The 16,485-nt window shown below is 38.6% G+C and overlaps 1 protein-coding gene across 4 annotated transcripts in view; it reads right to left on the bottom strand.

Moving 5' to 3' along the window:
• atp1a2a (ATPase Na+/K+ transporting subunit alpha 2a) overlaps nucleotides 1-16,485 on the bottom strand; it is a 49,809-nt gene that overhangs the window by 8,440 nt on the left and 24,884 nt on the right. For all 4 annotated transcript variants that reach the window (XR_001290324.1, XM_005728941.2, XM_005728942.2 and 1 more), the window contains exons 12-19: nucleotides 16,028-16,107; nucleotides 14,382-14,491; nucleotides 13,166-13,341; nucleotides 9,728-9,864; nucleotides 7,721-7,871; nucleotides 6,814-6,982; nucleotides 5,848-6,002; nucleotides 2,125-2,248 (exon numbers count right to left, since the gene is read on the bottom strand). Coding sequence is in view for 3 of the 4 variants with exons in the window: in XM_005728941.2 (XP_005728998.1) it covers nucleotides 2,125-2,248; nucleotides 5,848-6,002; nucleotides 6,814-6,982; nucleotides 7,721-7,871; nucleotides 9,728-9,864; nucleotides 13,166-13,341; nucleotides 14,382-14,491; nucleotides 16,028-16,107 (1,102 nt within the window). In the remaining variant the exon portion in view is untranslated. The remainder of the gene's footprint in view (nucleotides 1-2,124; nucleotides 2,249-5,847; nucleotides 6,003-6,813; nucleotides 6,983-7,720; nucleotides 7,872-9,727; nucleotides 9,865-13,165; nucleotides 13,342-14,381; nucleotides 14,492-16,027; nucleotides 16,108-16,485) is intronic.

The following is a 16,485-nucleotide window of genomic DNA, read 5'->3' as shown; positions in this document are numbered from 1 at the left end:
CAGCCCCCTGATAAAGGATAATTGGCAGAGAATGGATGGATATATTTATAGATATATAAACACACATACAGGATCAGGGTGGACATACCCCCACTAATACCTGATTAAATGTCTCTTGGGAAGTTGCACCACAACTAGATGCATTTAGTAACCATCAGTAATGTTTTGGCATGATTCTGGCTGAATATTAAACCAATCTAAGGGAGAGAAGATTCATTTAAATTGGTTGGTGAGCCTGTTTACTTGTGTGGATTAGAGAAAAATCCGAAATAACTTCAAACATGTGCACTAATTCCTGCTTTTTAAAGTCATTAAAGATGTAAAATAATTCCACCCTGGAAAAAGAACAACTAAAAAAACTAATTAGAAGCCCACATTTAACCTCATAGGACCTGGTGTCTACATATGTGGACATCACATTTTGAGCTGTCTAGACCACAATACTAAATTTTGCTCTACTAGGGCCTGATATCCTCTTCTCAGAAACTACATCAGGTAAAAAGACAATTCTTTGTTTTTACATTCATCAGGTCCCACTCAGTCCAAATAGCAAATAGAAATTAAAAATGCATGCCATGAAAGAGTTCAGGTCTTAGGAGGTTAGAGCAACGTCCATGCCAGTGATGAGTGTATTTGAACTTGTGACCACAACAGTATGTGTTGGTTTCATCAGGCTGCTTATTTTGTGTGTTTACTTTATCTTCTGTACCTGTCTTGCAGCAGTTACAGTTAATCTATAATTTTGTTAATTAATTAAATGTTAATATAGTTCCTATTATTTCTTATTATTAATACTGAAACACCTACTCATTTCCAGCAAATGTTGTAGGAAAGTGCAATCCTGTAAAGCAAACTGATGTGGCATTTCAAGATGACAAATGCAAAGTCTACCTACACCATCAGCAAATACATTTTGAACATGCATGGCAACTGTGTAACTTGTGTGCCATAACAATTTTCCACATGTATTTTTGAATTAACAGGCAGGCCAAGGGATTAAACTTAAACCTGGACAATATATACTGACTTATATCCCTACAAAGTGCATATTTTGAGTCTATAGTAGCTCAATCCATTAGTGTTTGTCAGGGAAAATAGATTAATGTATTTTCATCCCTCTTTCCTCTGTGACATTATTTTTTTAAAGGTAAATAGCTCCAGACAGCTGAGTACTGCCATAATAGGTGTTAGTGACTTTTAATTTGATGTTGCCAAATTCGTTTTGTCAGAGTAGGCGTAACATTTTCAGCAGGATGGACATCTTACTGCAGAGCATAAAAACTCCACTTACACCAAACCTTCAAAATGACTGATTATGGATTAAGACAATGGTTATTAATTACTGTGTTCATGAATCTGTTACATTAAAACTCTTTGCCAGGTCAGTGTTTATGTTTAAGGTTTTTATGACATCATGTCAGTGACAAGAAGCTGGTTGCACCCGTTTTAACTTTTTTTCTCACTGGCGGTGGTTTGTGCTGCTGTTGCATTCACTAAGTGTCACTCAGGATCACATCATCAGTAGGTTTTTCAGGACTTGTGGCTGTGATGTCACAGCAGTGGTTTGTAAATGTGATTTGTTGAGCCCTGCAAACATTTTGCCCCAGCAGTGTTTATCTTGCACACATTATGGGAGTTCATGAGTTACCGGCTGTTTAGAGCATGTTCAATTTTAAGATTGCATGTCATCCAGTGAGGCCCTGTCATAGTTTGACCTATTTAACAGCCTATAAAATGAGGCCAGTCTTTGATTTTTCGCTATTCCCAAACCATATAAAACCAAAGATGAAAAAGCATGCATTGAAGTGAGGCTCCAACAACTGGAACACGACCAAGATTAAGCAGAAATAAAGTTGCACTCTCTGCTCTCAATTTGCTCGAAATGTCACAACAATTAGAGTGAAATTGTGGGACTATCTGCTCACCTCTGGATCTATTTTCCTTTACTGTATGTGCCTACACATTTACAAAGCCAGTTAGAAATGCCAAAAATTCTGATAAATGTCAGTATTTAATGTTTATATGCCTTTGATGTTTATTATCGCTGAAACTTCACAAGAAGAGGCCTGTCACAGTGATTCAGGTTTACGAGCTGCAGTGCTGAAAGATGACAAGAGGCCAAACCTATTTGTCCGTATGCCATGCTGATGAGGCGTTCGTTGACCAGCTTGTCTGTTTTGGGGTTTCTTGGTTGTCTTTTCATAATGTCGCTCTCTGCTGTCTCATAGGCCAGGGAGATAGCTGGAACCTGGAGGGTAACGGAGGAACAGAACAGAACGACCTCGGCTTAAGCTCCCTGTACGATGAATGTGCAGGAATTTGTCTTTGTGGCATCTGTACAAAGGCATGATGACAATGCCAGACACAGGGAAGACTAGACTGTTAATATAATCACTCAATCACTGAGTAGAGGGAGAAAAGGGAGAGAAATGACAGGGAGGGAGGGAAAAAAAGAAGTAACGACAGTGACAGAGAGGGAGGAGGGGAGAAGAGACAAGAGGAGAGAGACGGATAGTGAATTTCAAGACATTCATAAAACAGGAGGCTAGAAAGGTCCCTGTAATAAAGATCGTATATTGGCTGGTTTTACCAGGTAAGCAACAGAGCAATATGTGTGACTTAGGGCAGGAATCTTTGGGTCTTAGGAGAGCTTTGAGGTGTGGACTTGGCATTGTGTGAAACTGAGCGCATGCTCTGTGGTGTACAAATCCACTTTGTTTTGGTGTTACACTCCCTTGACCCACTGCAGCAGTGAAGAAAGAAGAGGATAGAGCTGGAGAGAGGGATGTGTAGACAGAGGTTGTGTTGTTTTTTTGGGGGTTTTTTTTTGCACCTTTGAAAGTACATGTGTAAAAACTAAGTCTCAGTGTTGAAGCATTCTTAAGTGTGCTACATCTTGCTTTGATAAGCATCCATTTCTGGATGGTAGTTCTTGCTAAAAATAATCCTAGCAGACTCCAAGTGCTGATTGTCACTCCTAAATCTCAGCAGAGCCCTCCAGCCTGTAGCTTGGAGTGGAACGTCGCTGTTAACAAGCTGTTAACAGCTTTACCACCATTGGAAATCTGCACTTTTGTACTGTACAATAAACACTTCTCGAGTACTTTTTTTTGGCTAGTCCTACTCTTCAAAGCTCACATCCAGCTGTTCATTCCACCAGCAGTTACTGGATACATGAAGACATGTTACTTTGAAAGGGAAGGGGTTTTTTTTATATGCAAAACAGGTGAACAAATTTGTGTGTTTTTAAAAAAAAACAAAAAAAAACCTTCAGTCATGTCATCTTTAAAGAGAAATTCAACCAATAAAGAATGCAGTATGTCTGTGATCTGAGACAGCTGAGTAAATATTTGTCAACAGGAACAAATCTGTTCTGCTGCTAGGAAACCAAAGAAGTTCAATTTTGATGTCACCCAAGTAAAATAAGTCTGAACTGCTTTATTAACAATGTTAGCAAGCTGTTCCTCTTTATTTTTAACCTGTGGGGGAAAAATGTTTCTTGGCAGTGGGAGACTATTTCTAATGTATGTACCTGATTACGTGAAAAACATTGTATAACAGCCAGTTTCGGGGGCACTCTAATGGCTCCTGGGTGAGAGCAGGAAAAATTAAAGTTAAAATAATGGACACAACTGAACAAGTCTTTCTGAATATATTCATTGTGTGATTCTTTTTTGTTGTAATGATGGATTACGCCCCTCAGGCAAGCAGTGTGCCAGCAACCCTCTATTTTTTTTCTTTTTGCTGCTAGAAATACAAAGGAGAGACTGGCATCTGGAAATACTAGAGCTGTGAAATGTAAATCTGTATGCAAGTGTCACTCGGTCTTTGTTCTACATGAACAAATGGACGTCGACGGTGAGGCAAAAGCGAATTTCTTCCCCCCAAATGAAAGAGCAAATGAAACCAAACATTTTTCTTTTTACCTTCAGGCATTCATATTTGACACCAGTATTAGTGCCATTTTCGTTAATGTCACCTTTAGCTTGCCGGTAGCTATGCAGCATGCTAGTAATTAGCACCTTCTCTTGAAGACAAATCATTAAAATTAGCCCGCATTTAGAAGGTGAAAGCTCACAACTCAATAAATAAAGATTTATCTAAAATATTATGCAGCGTTATGAGTTCTAAAGGTTCTATGCAGAAATGGTAAAAGTTGAATAAAACAGCAGTATTTCAAACACAAACATAGGTATATAACATGTAGGACTTGGCAATTTAAGTTTGTTTCGCAATTGTTGTACAAATATAAAAAAAAAAAAAAAACAAGTCTTGCAATAAAGCTGCCATTCTACTTGGGGATCAAGAACAAGTATTGGGGTAAAAGCCCTGAAACCGAAACTGAAATTGTTTTGGAGCTCTCATGAGTCACATATTGGTCTGAGCACTGAATCCTACTACAATACTACTAGAGAATTTGATTGCATTGATTGATTGATCATCAACAATGTAAAAAAGACAAACAAATGACGATTATGTTACAGCTATGGCAGGTGAATTGTGGGATTGCTTCATTTATGTCTCTGAATGCAGGGACACTAATGATATATAGCCAAAGCTTTCTGGTGAAATACACAGTTTAACCATTTTTCATTGTGAGCACATTTTGTATTGGTGTAAACAGCATGTGTACATGTGGGATGAATAATGTGTGTGATAAATTGCTTTGTTTAGGTGTAATATGTCAAGATATGCTAATTAGCTTTGCGCTTATGCTAGTTAGCATAGACAGTGTCGAAGATGGACACAGCTTCCAGGGCTGAAAATTGAAGCCAAAGCAGAAGTGTTTTTTTCCTGTTGTTGTTTTTTTTAAGTGGTCAACAATGTGCGACTGGTTGCAAAAAGACTTTCTCTTATAGAAGTCTTTGGGAAAGTAGCCATGACCTCAGAAAATCAGCCATGATGAGTTTATGGGCTAAGTCACTAGTTTCAGGTCAAATCAAATAATACATTATATTCATTTTAACCGTGGTTATCAATACTGTTGGAACAGGATTATATGAGACATATTCACTGGCTAGTGACTTGTGATTGACAATGTGTTAGCAAATGAGCATGTGACTGAGCTTGTCAGTCATAAACCACTGCATGTATAGATCCACAACTCATTTGCAAAGCAGCAATAATACTGTTACATCTGTTGAAACCACAGCCATATAGTTATTTCTGTTATAGTTCTTGTGAGTCTGCCTAAAGTCCTCATAAAGGGAGCATGTGCAGCTGGTGCATTGTAAGATGAAATGGCAACAGCAAAAATGTTCAACTCAAGGCTGATGATTCAATCAATAACTGATCGTGCCTGAAAAAGGGCAAAAGAATCAGTGAAACTGTTGCCTATAAGAAATAAGTTTTATGACTGGCTTTAGGCACTAGATTTTCATCTATGACTCACACTTCACACTCACATTTTCTTTGGGCTGATGCAATAAGATTATGAATTTGTCATGAAGTCACTCACTTGCAGCTGCTTAGCATAGTTAACTGGAGAGGAAGGAGGAATATTTGATTGAGTCCAAATGAGTGATGTTAATCCTAAAGCAGTTAAGTTGAGAAAAGACAAATATAGTGATGAGATAAAACCATGAAGCCAGAAAGAGTTACTTTTATAAAGTATTAGTGCTGTCAAGAGTCCAGAAACACTTCAGATAAACACTGCACACTATTTAAGAAGTATTACACAATCAAAATTGAAAATTACATCTCTGAAGTCTTTAAAATAACATTTTTAAGACTGTGCAGTGATGGTTGGAAAATTTTGTTTGGCTTCTGGCTAAAAAAAAGTTGGTCAAGGAATTATTTGAGGTATTATTGCAAAGAGATATTTCAGTTTGTTTCCTCAGTGCTCACCATATCTGTGCCCAGGTCAATGCAGAGGATGGTGACCGTTCCCAGAGGAAGAGGAACACTTGCAATGATGAAGAGGAGGAAAGGCGAGATCTCTGGAATGTTGCTGGTTAATGTGTACGCAATGGACTTCTTCAAGTTGTCAAAGATGAGACGACCTGCAGCGATTAAAAAAGCAAGAAAGAAAAAAGTGTCGATGGTTGATTTAAGGTGGGTCAAGGCCGAGTGAATTTTCTTACTTAAATGAAGGTCACTCCGACCCCTTCATCAGCATATCCACAATACAAATGGATTTTTTAAAATCTAAGACCATATTAAACACCCATAGCTAAATTAAATATCAGTCTCTCAAAGCAAATCTAAGGTTAAATCTCAAGTCAAATCTTTGAGAGCAAAGGCATGTCAAATTACGAGTATTCCTGAGAAAATTGTAGGTCAAAATCCGTCCTTCGGGTCGCCGAATGTTCTTTATTAATACATCACATTTTAACATTTCCATTTCCATTAAACTCATTTTTTTTCTAATCTTAACTCAAACTTCTCAGAGTCCTTTCACCGCGGCACCCACATAGTGCTGAGTAAAGTCTTTTTAAATTATTCTAGTTAATTTTATCTGTTTAAAAATTGTATTGTGTTCAAGTCAACGTTAAAAAAAAATGCTAAATTACTTGAGAGTTAATTTTTTGACTGAGGTCTGACTCTAGTCGCAGCATAAACTCTGTGAAATCAACCAGACTTCTCCACATATAAACTGCTATTCATTCAAAATAGAAAATCTCTGGTCTCTAGTGTTAAATGACAAAAGAGCTTTCTGTGAGCTTTCTTTTTTTTCCCTTCAAATTCTTGATCCCTTTATTTCACTGACTCACTTTTTCCCCCAATGTTTTATTTTTCCCTCTTTGTTTCCTCCTCTATAATTTTCTCCTTTTATGCCTCCATTCTGACACCCTGCCTTTCCCCCACACTCACCCTCCTCCACTCCGGTGACGATGGAGGCGAAGTTGTCGTCCAGCAGGATCATATCAGCCGCCTGCTTGGACACATCAGAACCGGCGATCCCCATGGCAACGCCGATGTCGGCTTTCTTCAGTGCCGGAGAGTCGTTTACGCCATCGCCTGTCACAGCCACGATCGCCCCCTGTACCCACAAGGACCGGCGAACAAAAAGTGTCAAGAGGAAAAAGATAAGTACCGTGATTTAAAGCCTTTCTCCCCCCTCCGCCCCTTCTGTCTTAATAATGTCTTTTCAAAGCAGCTCTGGGGAGATTAAATGAAAAATGGAATTGAGTTGCAGTCATTCAGTCACGAGGAGTGAGAGTGAGTGAGCCAGGGTGAATTGTAGCATGACCTCAATATATGGGGATGTGAATAAGTGCACGCACACATAATTTTAAAGTTTTGTACATAAAAGCTCAGCATTTAATTTAAGGCACATATATAGGGTTTAATATGAGTTTAACATAAAGTTAATCACGTGCTCAAACACACAAACAGGCCTCCATTGTAGGCGCACACACTTAAATGAGCATGAGGACAAAAGCCAGCATTCATTCATTCAACCACCTGCACTAAAAACAGCTCAAGTACACAAACACACATACAGACGATTGCATTCAGTATTAAATGGCAGGAAGACACACACACACACACACACACACACACGCACCTGTACAGAACCATACCTCCACACTTAAACATAAACAGGCACATTCAAGCATTCATTCAGTCTTTATCACAAACACCCAAATGCCTGCATTCATCTATGTAAAACGTCACACGCTGCAATTCAGCTTTAAGCTCTCAAAAAGACCCAATCACACATTTGCACACACACTCTGTCTCTCACTCACACAGACACACATGTGTGACCCTTGACCTGTCTCTGGCAGCCTTCAACAATGATGAGCTTTTGCTGTGGAGAGGTTCGGGCGAACACTATCTCAGTGTGGTTCCTCAGCAGGTCGTCCAGGTACTCAGAGCTCATCTCCTTTAGGTCAGAGCCATGCACCACACACGCCTTGGCATCCCTGGGAAACACACAAGCAGGTACAATTATGCAGAGGGTGGTAATGACATTTCCCTCAAGTCTGTCATTGTCAGGCAACCACACAAATGCAGCAGCGGGAAACATACATTTCCATGCTCTGTGTCTTAAAGGAACAGTTTGACATTTGGGAGATATGTCTGAAAGTAAGACAATTAGCCAAGCAGCCAATCCAAAGCTTGCTCATTAATGCATTATATTTCCTTTGTCTAATCTACACAAAAATAAAAGTCTAATGATGAATATGTGCTGTTTTGTATTATACGGAAAATAAATTATTGGGAAAGTAATTCAACCTCCTGGAGTCTCCAAGTACATGCTTACTTATTACTGTCATCAGGATTTTCTGTACTATATTATTATTTCAAAACCCTTCTACTACACTGCTGATTATCGTATGGTGGGAAATGGCTGCAGTTCAAGGTTTCCATTTTTGTCCAGAGCACATTGTTTATGAAAGCATATGAATGAAATAATAATAATAGTAATAATAATAACAATAATAATAATAACAACAACAATAATAAGAATAATAATGTTGCAAAAAGTTATATTGCTGTGAGAAGGTAGCCCTTGCTAATCTGTTGAAATCCTCCTATTCACGCTGTTATTTATTTTAAAAATTTTTTGCTGAGAACTATTTTTTATAGGTTAGGTTTCCCTTAATTTATCCCTTTTATTTTCAGCCATAGTTTGGAACTATTTGCATGTATGTGTGTATGCTGGAAAACCGTGTGGTTGATTATGTGTCTGTATGTTTTAACATGTACACTTATCTTCAGTGTGTGGCTTTTATTCAAACTGTGAAGCACTTTGTAACTGTGTTTTGAAAATTGCTATACAAATAAAGTTATTATTATTATTATTATTATTATTATTATGCACTTAGTGCTCTCCATGTTACACAGACTATTTGATTGCTTGTAACCGAAGTCTACTCAAACAACTGGACTAAAGACCTTGGAATAGAAACAAAACTGTGAAGACTATAAAGGGATCCAGAGTGTTTCTGTTATCAAGAATCTTGTCCCTCGTTATTTCTGTTTACTTTGTACATCCTTCAGACAATTCAGTTAGATTCATTTCAATTCAGCTTATATAGTGTCAAATCACAATAGCAATCGTCGAAGGGTACTTAATATTGTAAAGTAAAGACCTGACAATAATGGATGGAAAACTCCAACAGTCAGAGGAACCATTGTGAGTAAGCACTTGAGAACAGCGGGAAGGAAAATCTCCCTTTTAACAGGAAGAAACCTCTGGCAGAACCAGAACCATCCGCTGTGACTGGTTGGGGGTGAGGACAAATGTCACACTGTGGAAGAGAGCCAGAGATGAATAATAACTAAGGAGTAAAGTGGTGTACAAAGACATAAAGGATGAAAAAAGGTGAGCGAAGAAGAAATGCTCAGTACATGATGGGAAGCCCCCAGCAGCTTGCATCTAATCCAGCCCTAAATATAAGCTTTATCTAAATCTTTAAGCATAATCTTACAAGTAGAGAGGCTGTCTGACTGAGCTCCATTAAAGAGGTTTTCTTTTAACCTTAGTGACCTTCAGAGGTCCTAGTAGGCAGATTTTATTACCTTGAGACATGTAACAAAGTTGTTTCTTCTGATTCTGATCTTTATAATACGCTTTTGAATGGAAAGATATGCGACCGGTATCCTTTTTTTTTTTTTTTTAATTTTAATTTAAATCAACTGCTTCCACTTCATATGCACAACACATCCAGAAGACACAACATAGTTCACAAACTGAAACACTCACAGTCGCACAAACACTATTAGAAGCTAAAGCACGCAGTCAGACTCTCCCTTTATACACGCGCACACACACCTGGGGTTAACTTGGCTCAGAGGGATGTTTAGTCTCTCAGCGATGTCCTCAACCGTTTCGTTGCCCTCAGAGATGATTCCTACACCCTTAGCAATGGCCTTGGCTGTGATTGGGTGGTCCCCGGTAACCATGATCACCTGACCGTGGACAGAAGGTTTCCATAAGTCACATGAAGCCTGACTGTATCTCATCTGTATGCCATGTGTCAGAGCATTCCTAAGCTACAGTTTAGTATAGGCTCTACAGGCACATAACTCATCCAGATGTGCTGTGTAGTTAAACTGGGAGGAAGTGGGGTTATCAGGGGTTAAAGGTTCAAATCGTGCAGTAAATTTATTAAATCTTAAATGTGATGCTTTCTTATAGGCAAGATAGTATGATTTTACAAATAATCCATCAAATCTTTGTCTTTGGGTAAAAGAAACTACAGAAGTTGGTGATGTGTACTGAAATTCATCCACTTTCGCCAATCCCCAGCTGCACCTGTAGAAGGTAACAATTCTTATGCTGGTTTTAGGCACCGTATTTTCGTCTATTGTTTAGTTCGAGTATCATCCAATCCTTTGTAATCTTCCAATAACAAGTAACTGACAGATGCAGACTTTGCTAAGAAGCCCACTTTTCATTTCATTACAGAAGTGACAAAAGAACATACTGCATAATGGAGATTATTTTCTGTTCTTTCAAAGTCACCCAGTGGAAAATAATCAGTTCCCTGATGAGAAGCTGTTGAAAAGGAAAGTTATAAAACTAATAAAAAAGCGAAGTATGTATAAGTATACATTTAACTTGGATATATATAGACTGCTATAAAGGAAATGTGGCAAATATTAGGATCTATAACCATATGTACTGTTCATATAGTACATTTAGCTTATTTTTAACATCTGCTTCATTACTTTACCGTCACCACCAAAGTTTTCAGCAGCACATATACAGGCTGCATGAAGGTACATTAAACATCACACATATTGTGATTACACAGCATAATGAAAATTTAACATCCAGCTAAAAGTATTTAAAGAAACGGGTCTTGTTTTGTAGTTTTACCTCTGTAAGCCACCAAAGTGGATTTCAAATCAAATAATCAAGATGCGTTTAAAGTGCAGACTTTCAGCTTAAACTCAAGGGGTTTGAACAAAAGTGTTACATTAACTGTTTAGGAAATACAGTCATTTTTATACAAAGTACCCCAATTTCAGAGGCACTTCACAATCTCATCTTGATTGTTTGATTTAAAATCCATTGTGGTGTGGTAAAGAGGCAAAACTACAAACTACAAAATCACCCAACTGTACAGCTACAAAAATTATATTTCCCTGGATCATTTTAAAGCTACTGTATTTTCGATTATTTATTTATAGAAATTGTTTAGAAATGGGATCATTTCCTGTAGGTTTAAACTATTTTGATAAAGAGCAAAAGTGAAAATCTTACACTGCAATCCATAATGTAAACTATAACTAGATTTATATGTTTTAGAGGCACTAAAACAGAGATATAGCTTAATACATGTCCTAATGCATCAGTCAAAACAAAGTTTATATATTCAACTAAAACTCTCATAAAACGTGGAGTTTTAAAGAAAGGCCACCTCCACGGAACAAGACTCGGCTGTCCATCTGCATCTTAAGGTCAAAGGTCACTCTTTCGAGGATGCCAATGTTCACATTTTGGACAGAGAAGACAGATGGTTTGAAAGAGGAGTGAAAGAAGCCATCTATGTCCACTGTGAACGACCATCTTAGAACAGAGGCGGTGGCTTACGACACCAACTGTCTGCCATCTATAATCGAGTACTGAGATCCCTTCCAAGGCAACTTAACGCCCACTCACATCCTGGGCCATCTGACCTCAGGAAATCGCATGATAGGGTGGGGCCATGTTTCGCAATGAGCTCACCTGAAACCTTGGTTGATTGTGACCCACACCCGTTTTCACACCTTGGCTTGTGTGATTAGGTAGAGGATCATCAGGGTGTCCATTGTCCCTCTTTGGGGGAAACTCCCACAGATCTTAAATCTGGGACTCCCCACCAATTGACCCTAGAACTGAGGAAGCTTCTCGGATGAGAGGTGAAACGTCTTCAAGCAACTTAAAGAAGCCCAGACGCTTTTCTTTCCAAGCTCCTTAGACTACGATGATTTGGATGACTGAGAACCTTCACAAACATTTGAGTTTTAAACTTTTTATCAGATATGTTTTTAACACAAACTTTCCAGCTGTTTTCTACAAAAATAAATACAGCAGCATTTTCAGTCACTTCTGCCTCTAGTTCACTTTTAAGCCAATTACAGGTTGTCTTTCAAAAAGAAGCGTGATAACTACTGTACCTGAAATTAAACATGCAAAATCCTTTCCCCATATTTGTAGTTGTTCCCCTGAGTTAGAATGCCTCATTCTCCTCATTATCCATTTTTATCTCTGCTGGAAGTTGTTTAACCTTCCTGCGGCCTGGCTTATTACTTTTCTGACGAAAAAAAGAAAGAAATCTGCTCTGTGTATTTGGAGTCGATTAACATATAATGACAATTTGCAGTAAATCACTGAATCTGCATTTAGCTAAATGGATTCTTTTTACAAATTGCTATCAGAATATATTCAGCTCATTCTTTATCGCCTTCCATGCTTTTTATTTTAACGCCAACAATTCAATTTGCCAATTATTTTGAATTCTTCATCCCAAAGCCATAATTTATTCGTAAAACTGTCTGTCACTTCTTACCCGAAGATAGTCACACCTGCAACAGTAGCTCTGATAAACTACCGAGCAAACTCTAAAACTGTTCGGGTACTTCAGCCAGCCTTCAAAGTGTTTATGCAAAACATGCCATAAGCATTTTCATCTATACTCATAGTGAAAGGAAGATGGGTTTTTCCATCTGCAGTGATATATATTTAGCAGCCTGCTGTTCTGTGACCTCTACACAAGCTATGTGGAAAGCATAAAGTGGGGAGATCAGCAGTATGACTATAGCAGAGAACAGGCATCACTTGCAACACATATGACAATGAATAAGTCATGTACAGTACACATGAAAGCAGGACCTGGGATAAAGGTGGACTGCAAAGTCGCTTGCAGATGCAGAACATTTCCGACAGCTTACAGCAGCTTAAAATAGCATTCCCGTGTGAGTTTTGCCAGAAGGCTAGCTGAGCCTTCTGGCAAAAAGTCTGATGTCAATGCCAGCCCACACTGACATCAGCTGATCTGTTGGGATTGCAGCTGAGCTTGACTTTGTGCCATGCCTGAACTAATTTGTCCATTGGTCATGATCTGCCATGGTCCTGAGAAGTGATCAGTTGTCATTTGGACTTCACTATGTGATTTGAAAAGATATTTGACATGCAAATCCCCTCTTTAAAAAGCTTGATGAATGAAGCCAGAGGGAAAGGAGTATCAGGAAGCACTATAAATGAATCTGCAGAAAGTGTTACCTTGATGCCAGCAGAGCGGCATTTACCCACTGCGTCAGGCACAGCGGCACGCGGAGGATCAATCATGGAGATGAGACCCAGGAAGCAGAGCTGCATAGTGGGGAAGTTCGTGTCTTCGCAGTCGAAGGTGAATCCTCGAGGGAACTGAGATGAGGATAGATTCAAGTGGCAGAAGCCTGGAAGAGGAGAGAGATCAGTGAGGTGATTGTTCATAACAGACTGAAATGAAATCTCAAAGTACACTACAGCTACTGAAAAAACAAGAGAGAAACATATTTTTAACTTTAAAAAGACGCTTGTTTTTTACGACCCTCAGGAAACATATAACAATAAGCAATACTGATTTTTGATGGTGGACTTTACTGTTACTGTTGCTATTTACAGTTAAGCTCGTTAAGGAAATGTGAGTAAGATTTATATATGAAATACACCCTCAGAAAATACATCTGGTTGCAGTGATCCTGTACATTTCCATATGCTTATTCAGATTCAGAAGTCGCAGATTTGCAACACAAATTGAATCGGGCATTTTTATTAATTCATGATACACATCGCTTCCATCATATCTCTCTCTCTCCAATCGCCCAAAGTGAGATACTTTGGATGAAACACCACACTCAGTCTAAAACGGGAGAAGCACCCGACCCATCATCATCATCACCTAAGGCATAACTGAGACACACTAATTTACACAATTTCAGGAGTTTCACTCTAAAATGGCACCATTCCATATTCCACTGTTGTGACGCCTACTCTAACAAAATGATGATAGCACATAATTATTACCTATGGCACTTTTTAAAAGATGCCAGGTAAGTTTTCTCCTTGGTTGTCAAAATGATGACATTTACAGAGTCAGAATGCCGAACACTTTAGAAACACTGAAAGCTGAACTTCCAGTACTGATTTTTTTTAACCCAAAATGTGCTGCATTTTACTGCTCAATTTTCACCTGATACTCCTTAAAACGCTGCAAACAAATGTTTCTAATATTTTGTGTAACATTGGTTATAAGTGTTTGCTCTGTGTCAGCTCCAATCCAAGGCAAGAGCCAAAAACTTGCAGTGCAAGCATTCTTTACCTTTATGGGGACATTAGGGCAAACTACCCTGTGTACCAAGGCGATTATAAAAAGTAAGTGCTGTGTCCAACTGCTTCTCCTCTCCACCTATTCCCAAGCAGACTGCTTTTATTTGGTGCCACTAGATAAACGTACCAAGCACCCTTTCTCCCAGTCCACCCAGCTCCAGGTAGGCACTTTGGAAAGCCTCTCTCCACATTTCATCCATAGGCTCCTCCTGGCCTTGTACCATAATGGTGCTGCATCTGTAAAACAATGAATAATAAATTTAGAACTACGGTGCTTACAATAATCAGCGTGCTTGTATTACATAAGCAGGATGAGCTCCAGCTATATGGACAGTATGATATGTGGTGTCAAAAAAGATTTGCGCCTTTAAAGGGATAAGTTGTTTTTTTATCAGCCAACAACAGCTTTACTGTGGCTTTATTCTAAATTCAATATTCATGTCAGCACTGAGTTGGGTTTGTTTTTGCACCACTGTTACATACAAAGTATATGCACACTGGAGGAGCGCTTAATCTCATTATTAGGCAGAGATGTGGACAGCAGGAAGTTATTCACAATCCAAACTTTGACATGTAGTGCCCTCTTTTTTTCTGTGGCTGTACAGCATAAACTGGAGACCCCTGTAGTTCACAACTCTGCTTTGAGGGTTTTGTTTTGTTTGCTTCTTTTAAAAGTAGATACTTTCTCAGCATAAAAGGGAACTGACAGCTCACATGAAAAAAACTCTTAAAACCATGGTAAAACAATACTCTCATACAACAACTCTTATTAACCGTAAAGTGGAGAAAATAACACAAAGAAGTAAACTGACAGTGGCATCCAGGCTTTATTGTGCCTATATGAAAAGAAGGAAATGCAACAAGATTTTGACTTGTCAGAGGCAAACGTTAAAGAATAAAAATAAAAAAATCAATTCCCTTCAACTTGCTACAAGGCATCCACCACACAGTGAAGCAATGCAGAAAGAAAATGAAGCTGCTCAAACAGGATTACAAGAAAACAAAGGACCACAACAAGAGGTGATGTTGCATTACCAACCGCTGGCCAGCTATTACATCACGTTAGAGTTCCCATTAGCAGTGCGAATGCAAGCAGAAAGAAGGCTTTGAAAGTATGCAGCTCCCCGGGGACTTTCGTAGTTAGTACTTACCCCCGGGTAGAACTTTTGCTGCAAAAGTAGCTGTTAAAGTGCAATAACTTTTTCCACCCCAAGTCATACTGTTTTTTAAAACAACTATCATCTTTTTTTTTTAAGGGAAAAAATAAGTTTAATTTTAGTAAAATAAATGTCAACATGATAGAATAAGAAAAAATGTTCTTTCAGGTAAGTTTAACTTCACATTTTTCCCCTGGTCATCTACCGCCCACCTCTAGTGACTCTGCGCCCTGCCGCCTCTAACAGTGGAGCATCCATCAGACTGTTAAACAGTGCCAAACGAATCCCAATCATGCGGGTGCATAAATGTTAAGTTTTCTTAACCTGTGCCCACTTGTAAATATTATGCATGAATAAAGACAAATTAAAGGATATTGCTGCCATATTTTAAACGAAGCCTATGAACAAAAGATAAAAACAACCAGTTTTATTATGTTGCTGGATTTTAATCTTTTCCCTGACAGTAACAAAGCAATATATAGAAAATTAACAGCCTGGATAGAGTCTTTTTTTACCGCAACCACAAAGCAACAGGAAACATTAAATGAAAAACGAGTCAAATTTTGTGCTATTTTCCTACTGAGACATATAATCGATCCATTATTGATTAACCAACCTGTCCAGGATTCTTTCGGGAGCTCCCTTCATGACCAGAATATGACCAGCGGGATTGTCCTCCGCTTCATGGATAGAGAGCTAGAAGAAAACGCACAGGAGGAAATGTGAGGACACTGTGGGATTTGCTTTAAAAACAATACACACATGCGGTTCATTGTGGATTGTCTATTGTTAGTCTGATTTTTTATTTATTTTTTTTTTTATTTTGTTTTCACTGCTGTCATATTTTCCAACTGGTTAAAAAAAAATCATCTCAAGGTTGAATTGACTGAGTGTACCTTGAAAGTCATATGTATGCCTTATGTTGAAGGGACATTCATTTACCCAATTGCATATATTCCTCTGGTGTAGCACCTTGCATTATCCCTTCCCCCATACCTACAGTAGTTTGTGTGCACACACACACACACACACACACACACACACACACACACACACACACACACACACACACAC

This window comes from Pundamilia nyererei, unplaced genomic scaffold (genome assembly GCF_000239375.1).
Source record: "Pundamilia nyererei isolate P.nyererei 1_Seehausen unplaced genomic scaffold, PunNye1.0 scaffold00031, whole genome shotgun sequence".
NCBI classification, from domain to species: domain Eukaryota; kingdom Metazoa; phylum Chordata; class Actinopteri; order Cichliformes; family Cichlidae; genus Pundamilia; species Pundamilia nyererei.
The sequence above is the reverse complement of the archived record's forward strand: the minus strand, read 5'-3'. Positions and strand labels throughout refer to the sequence as shown.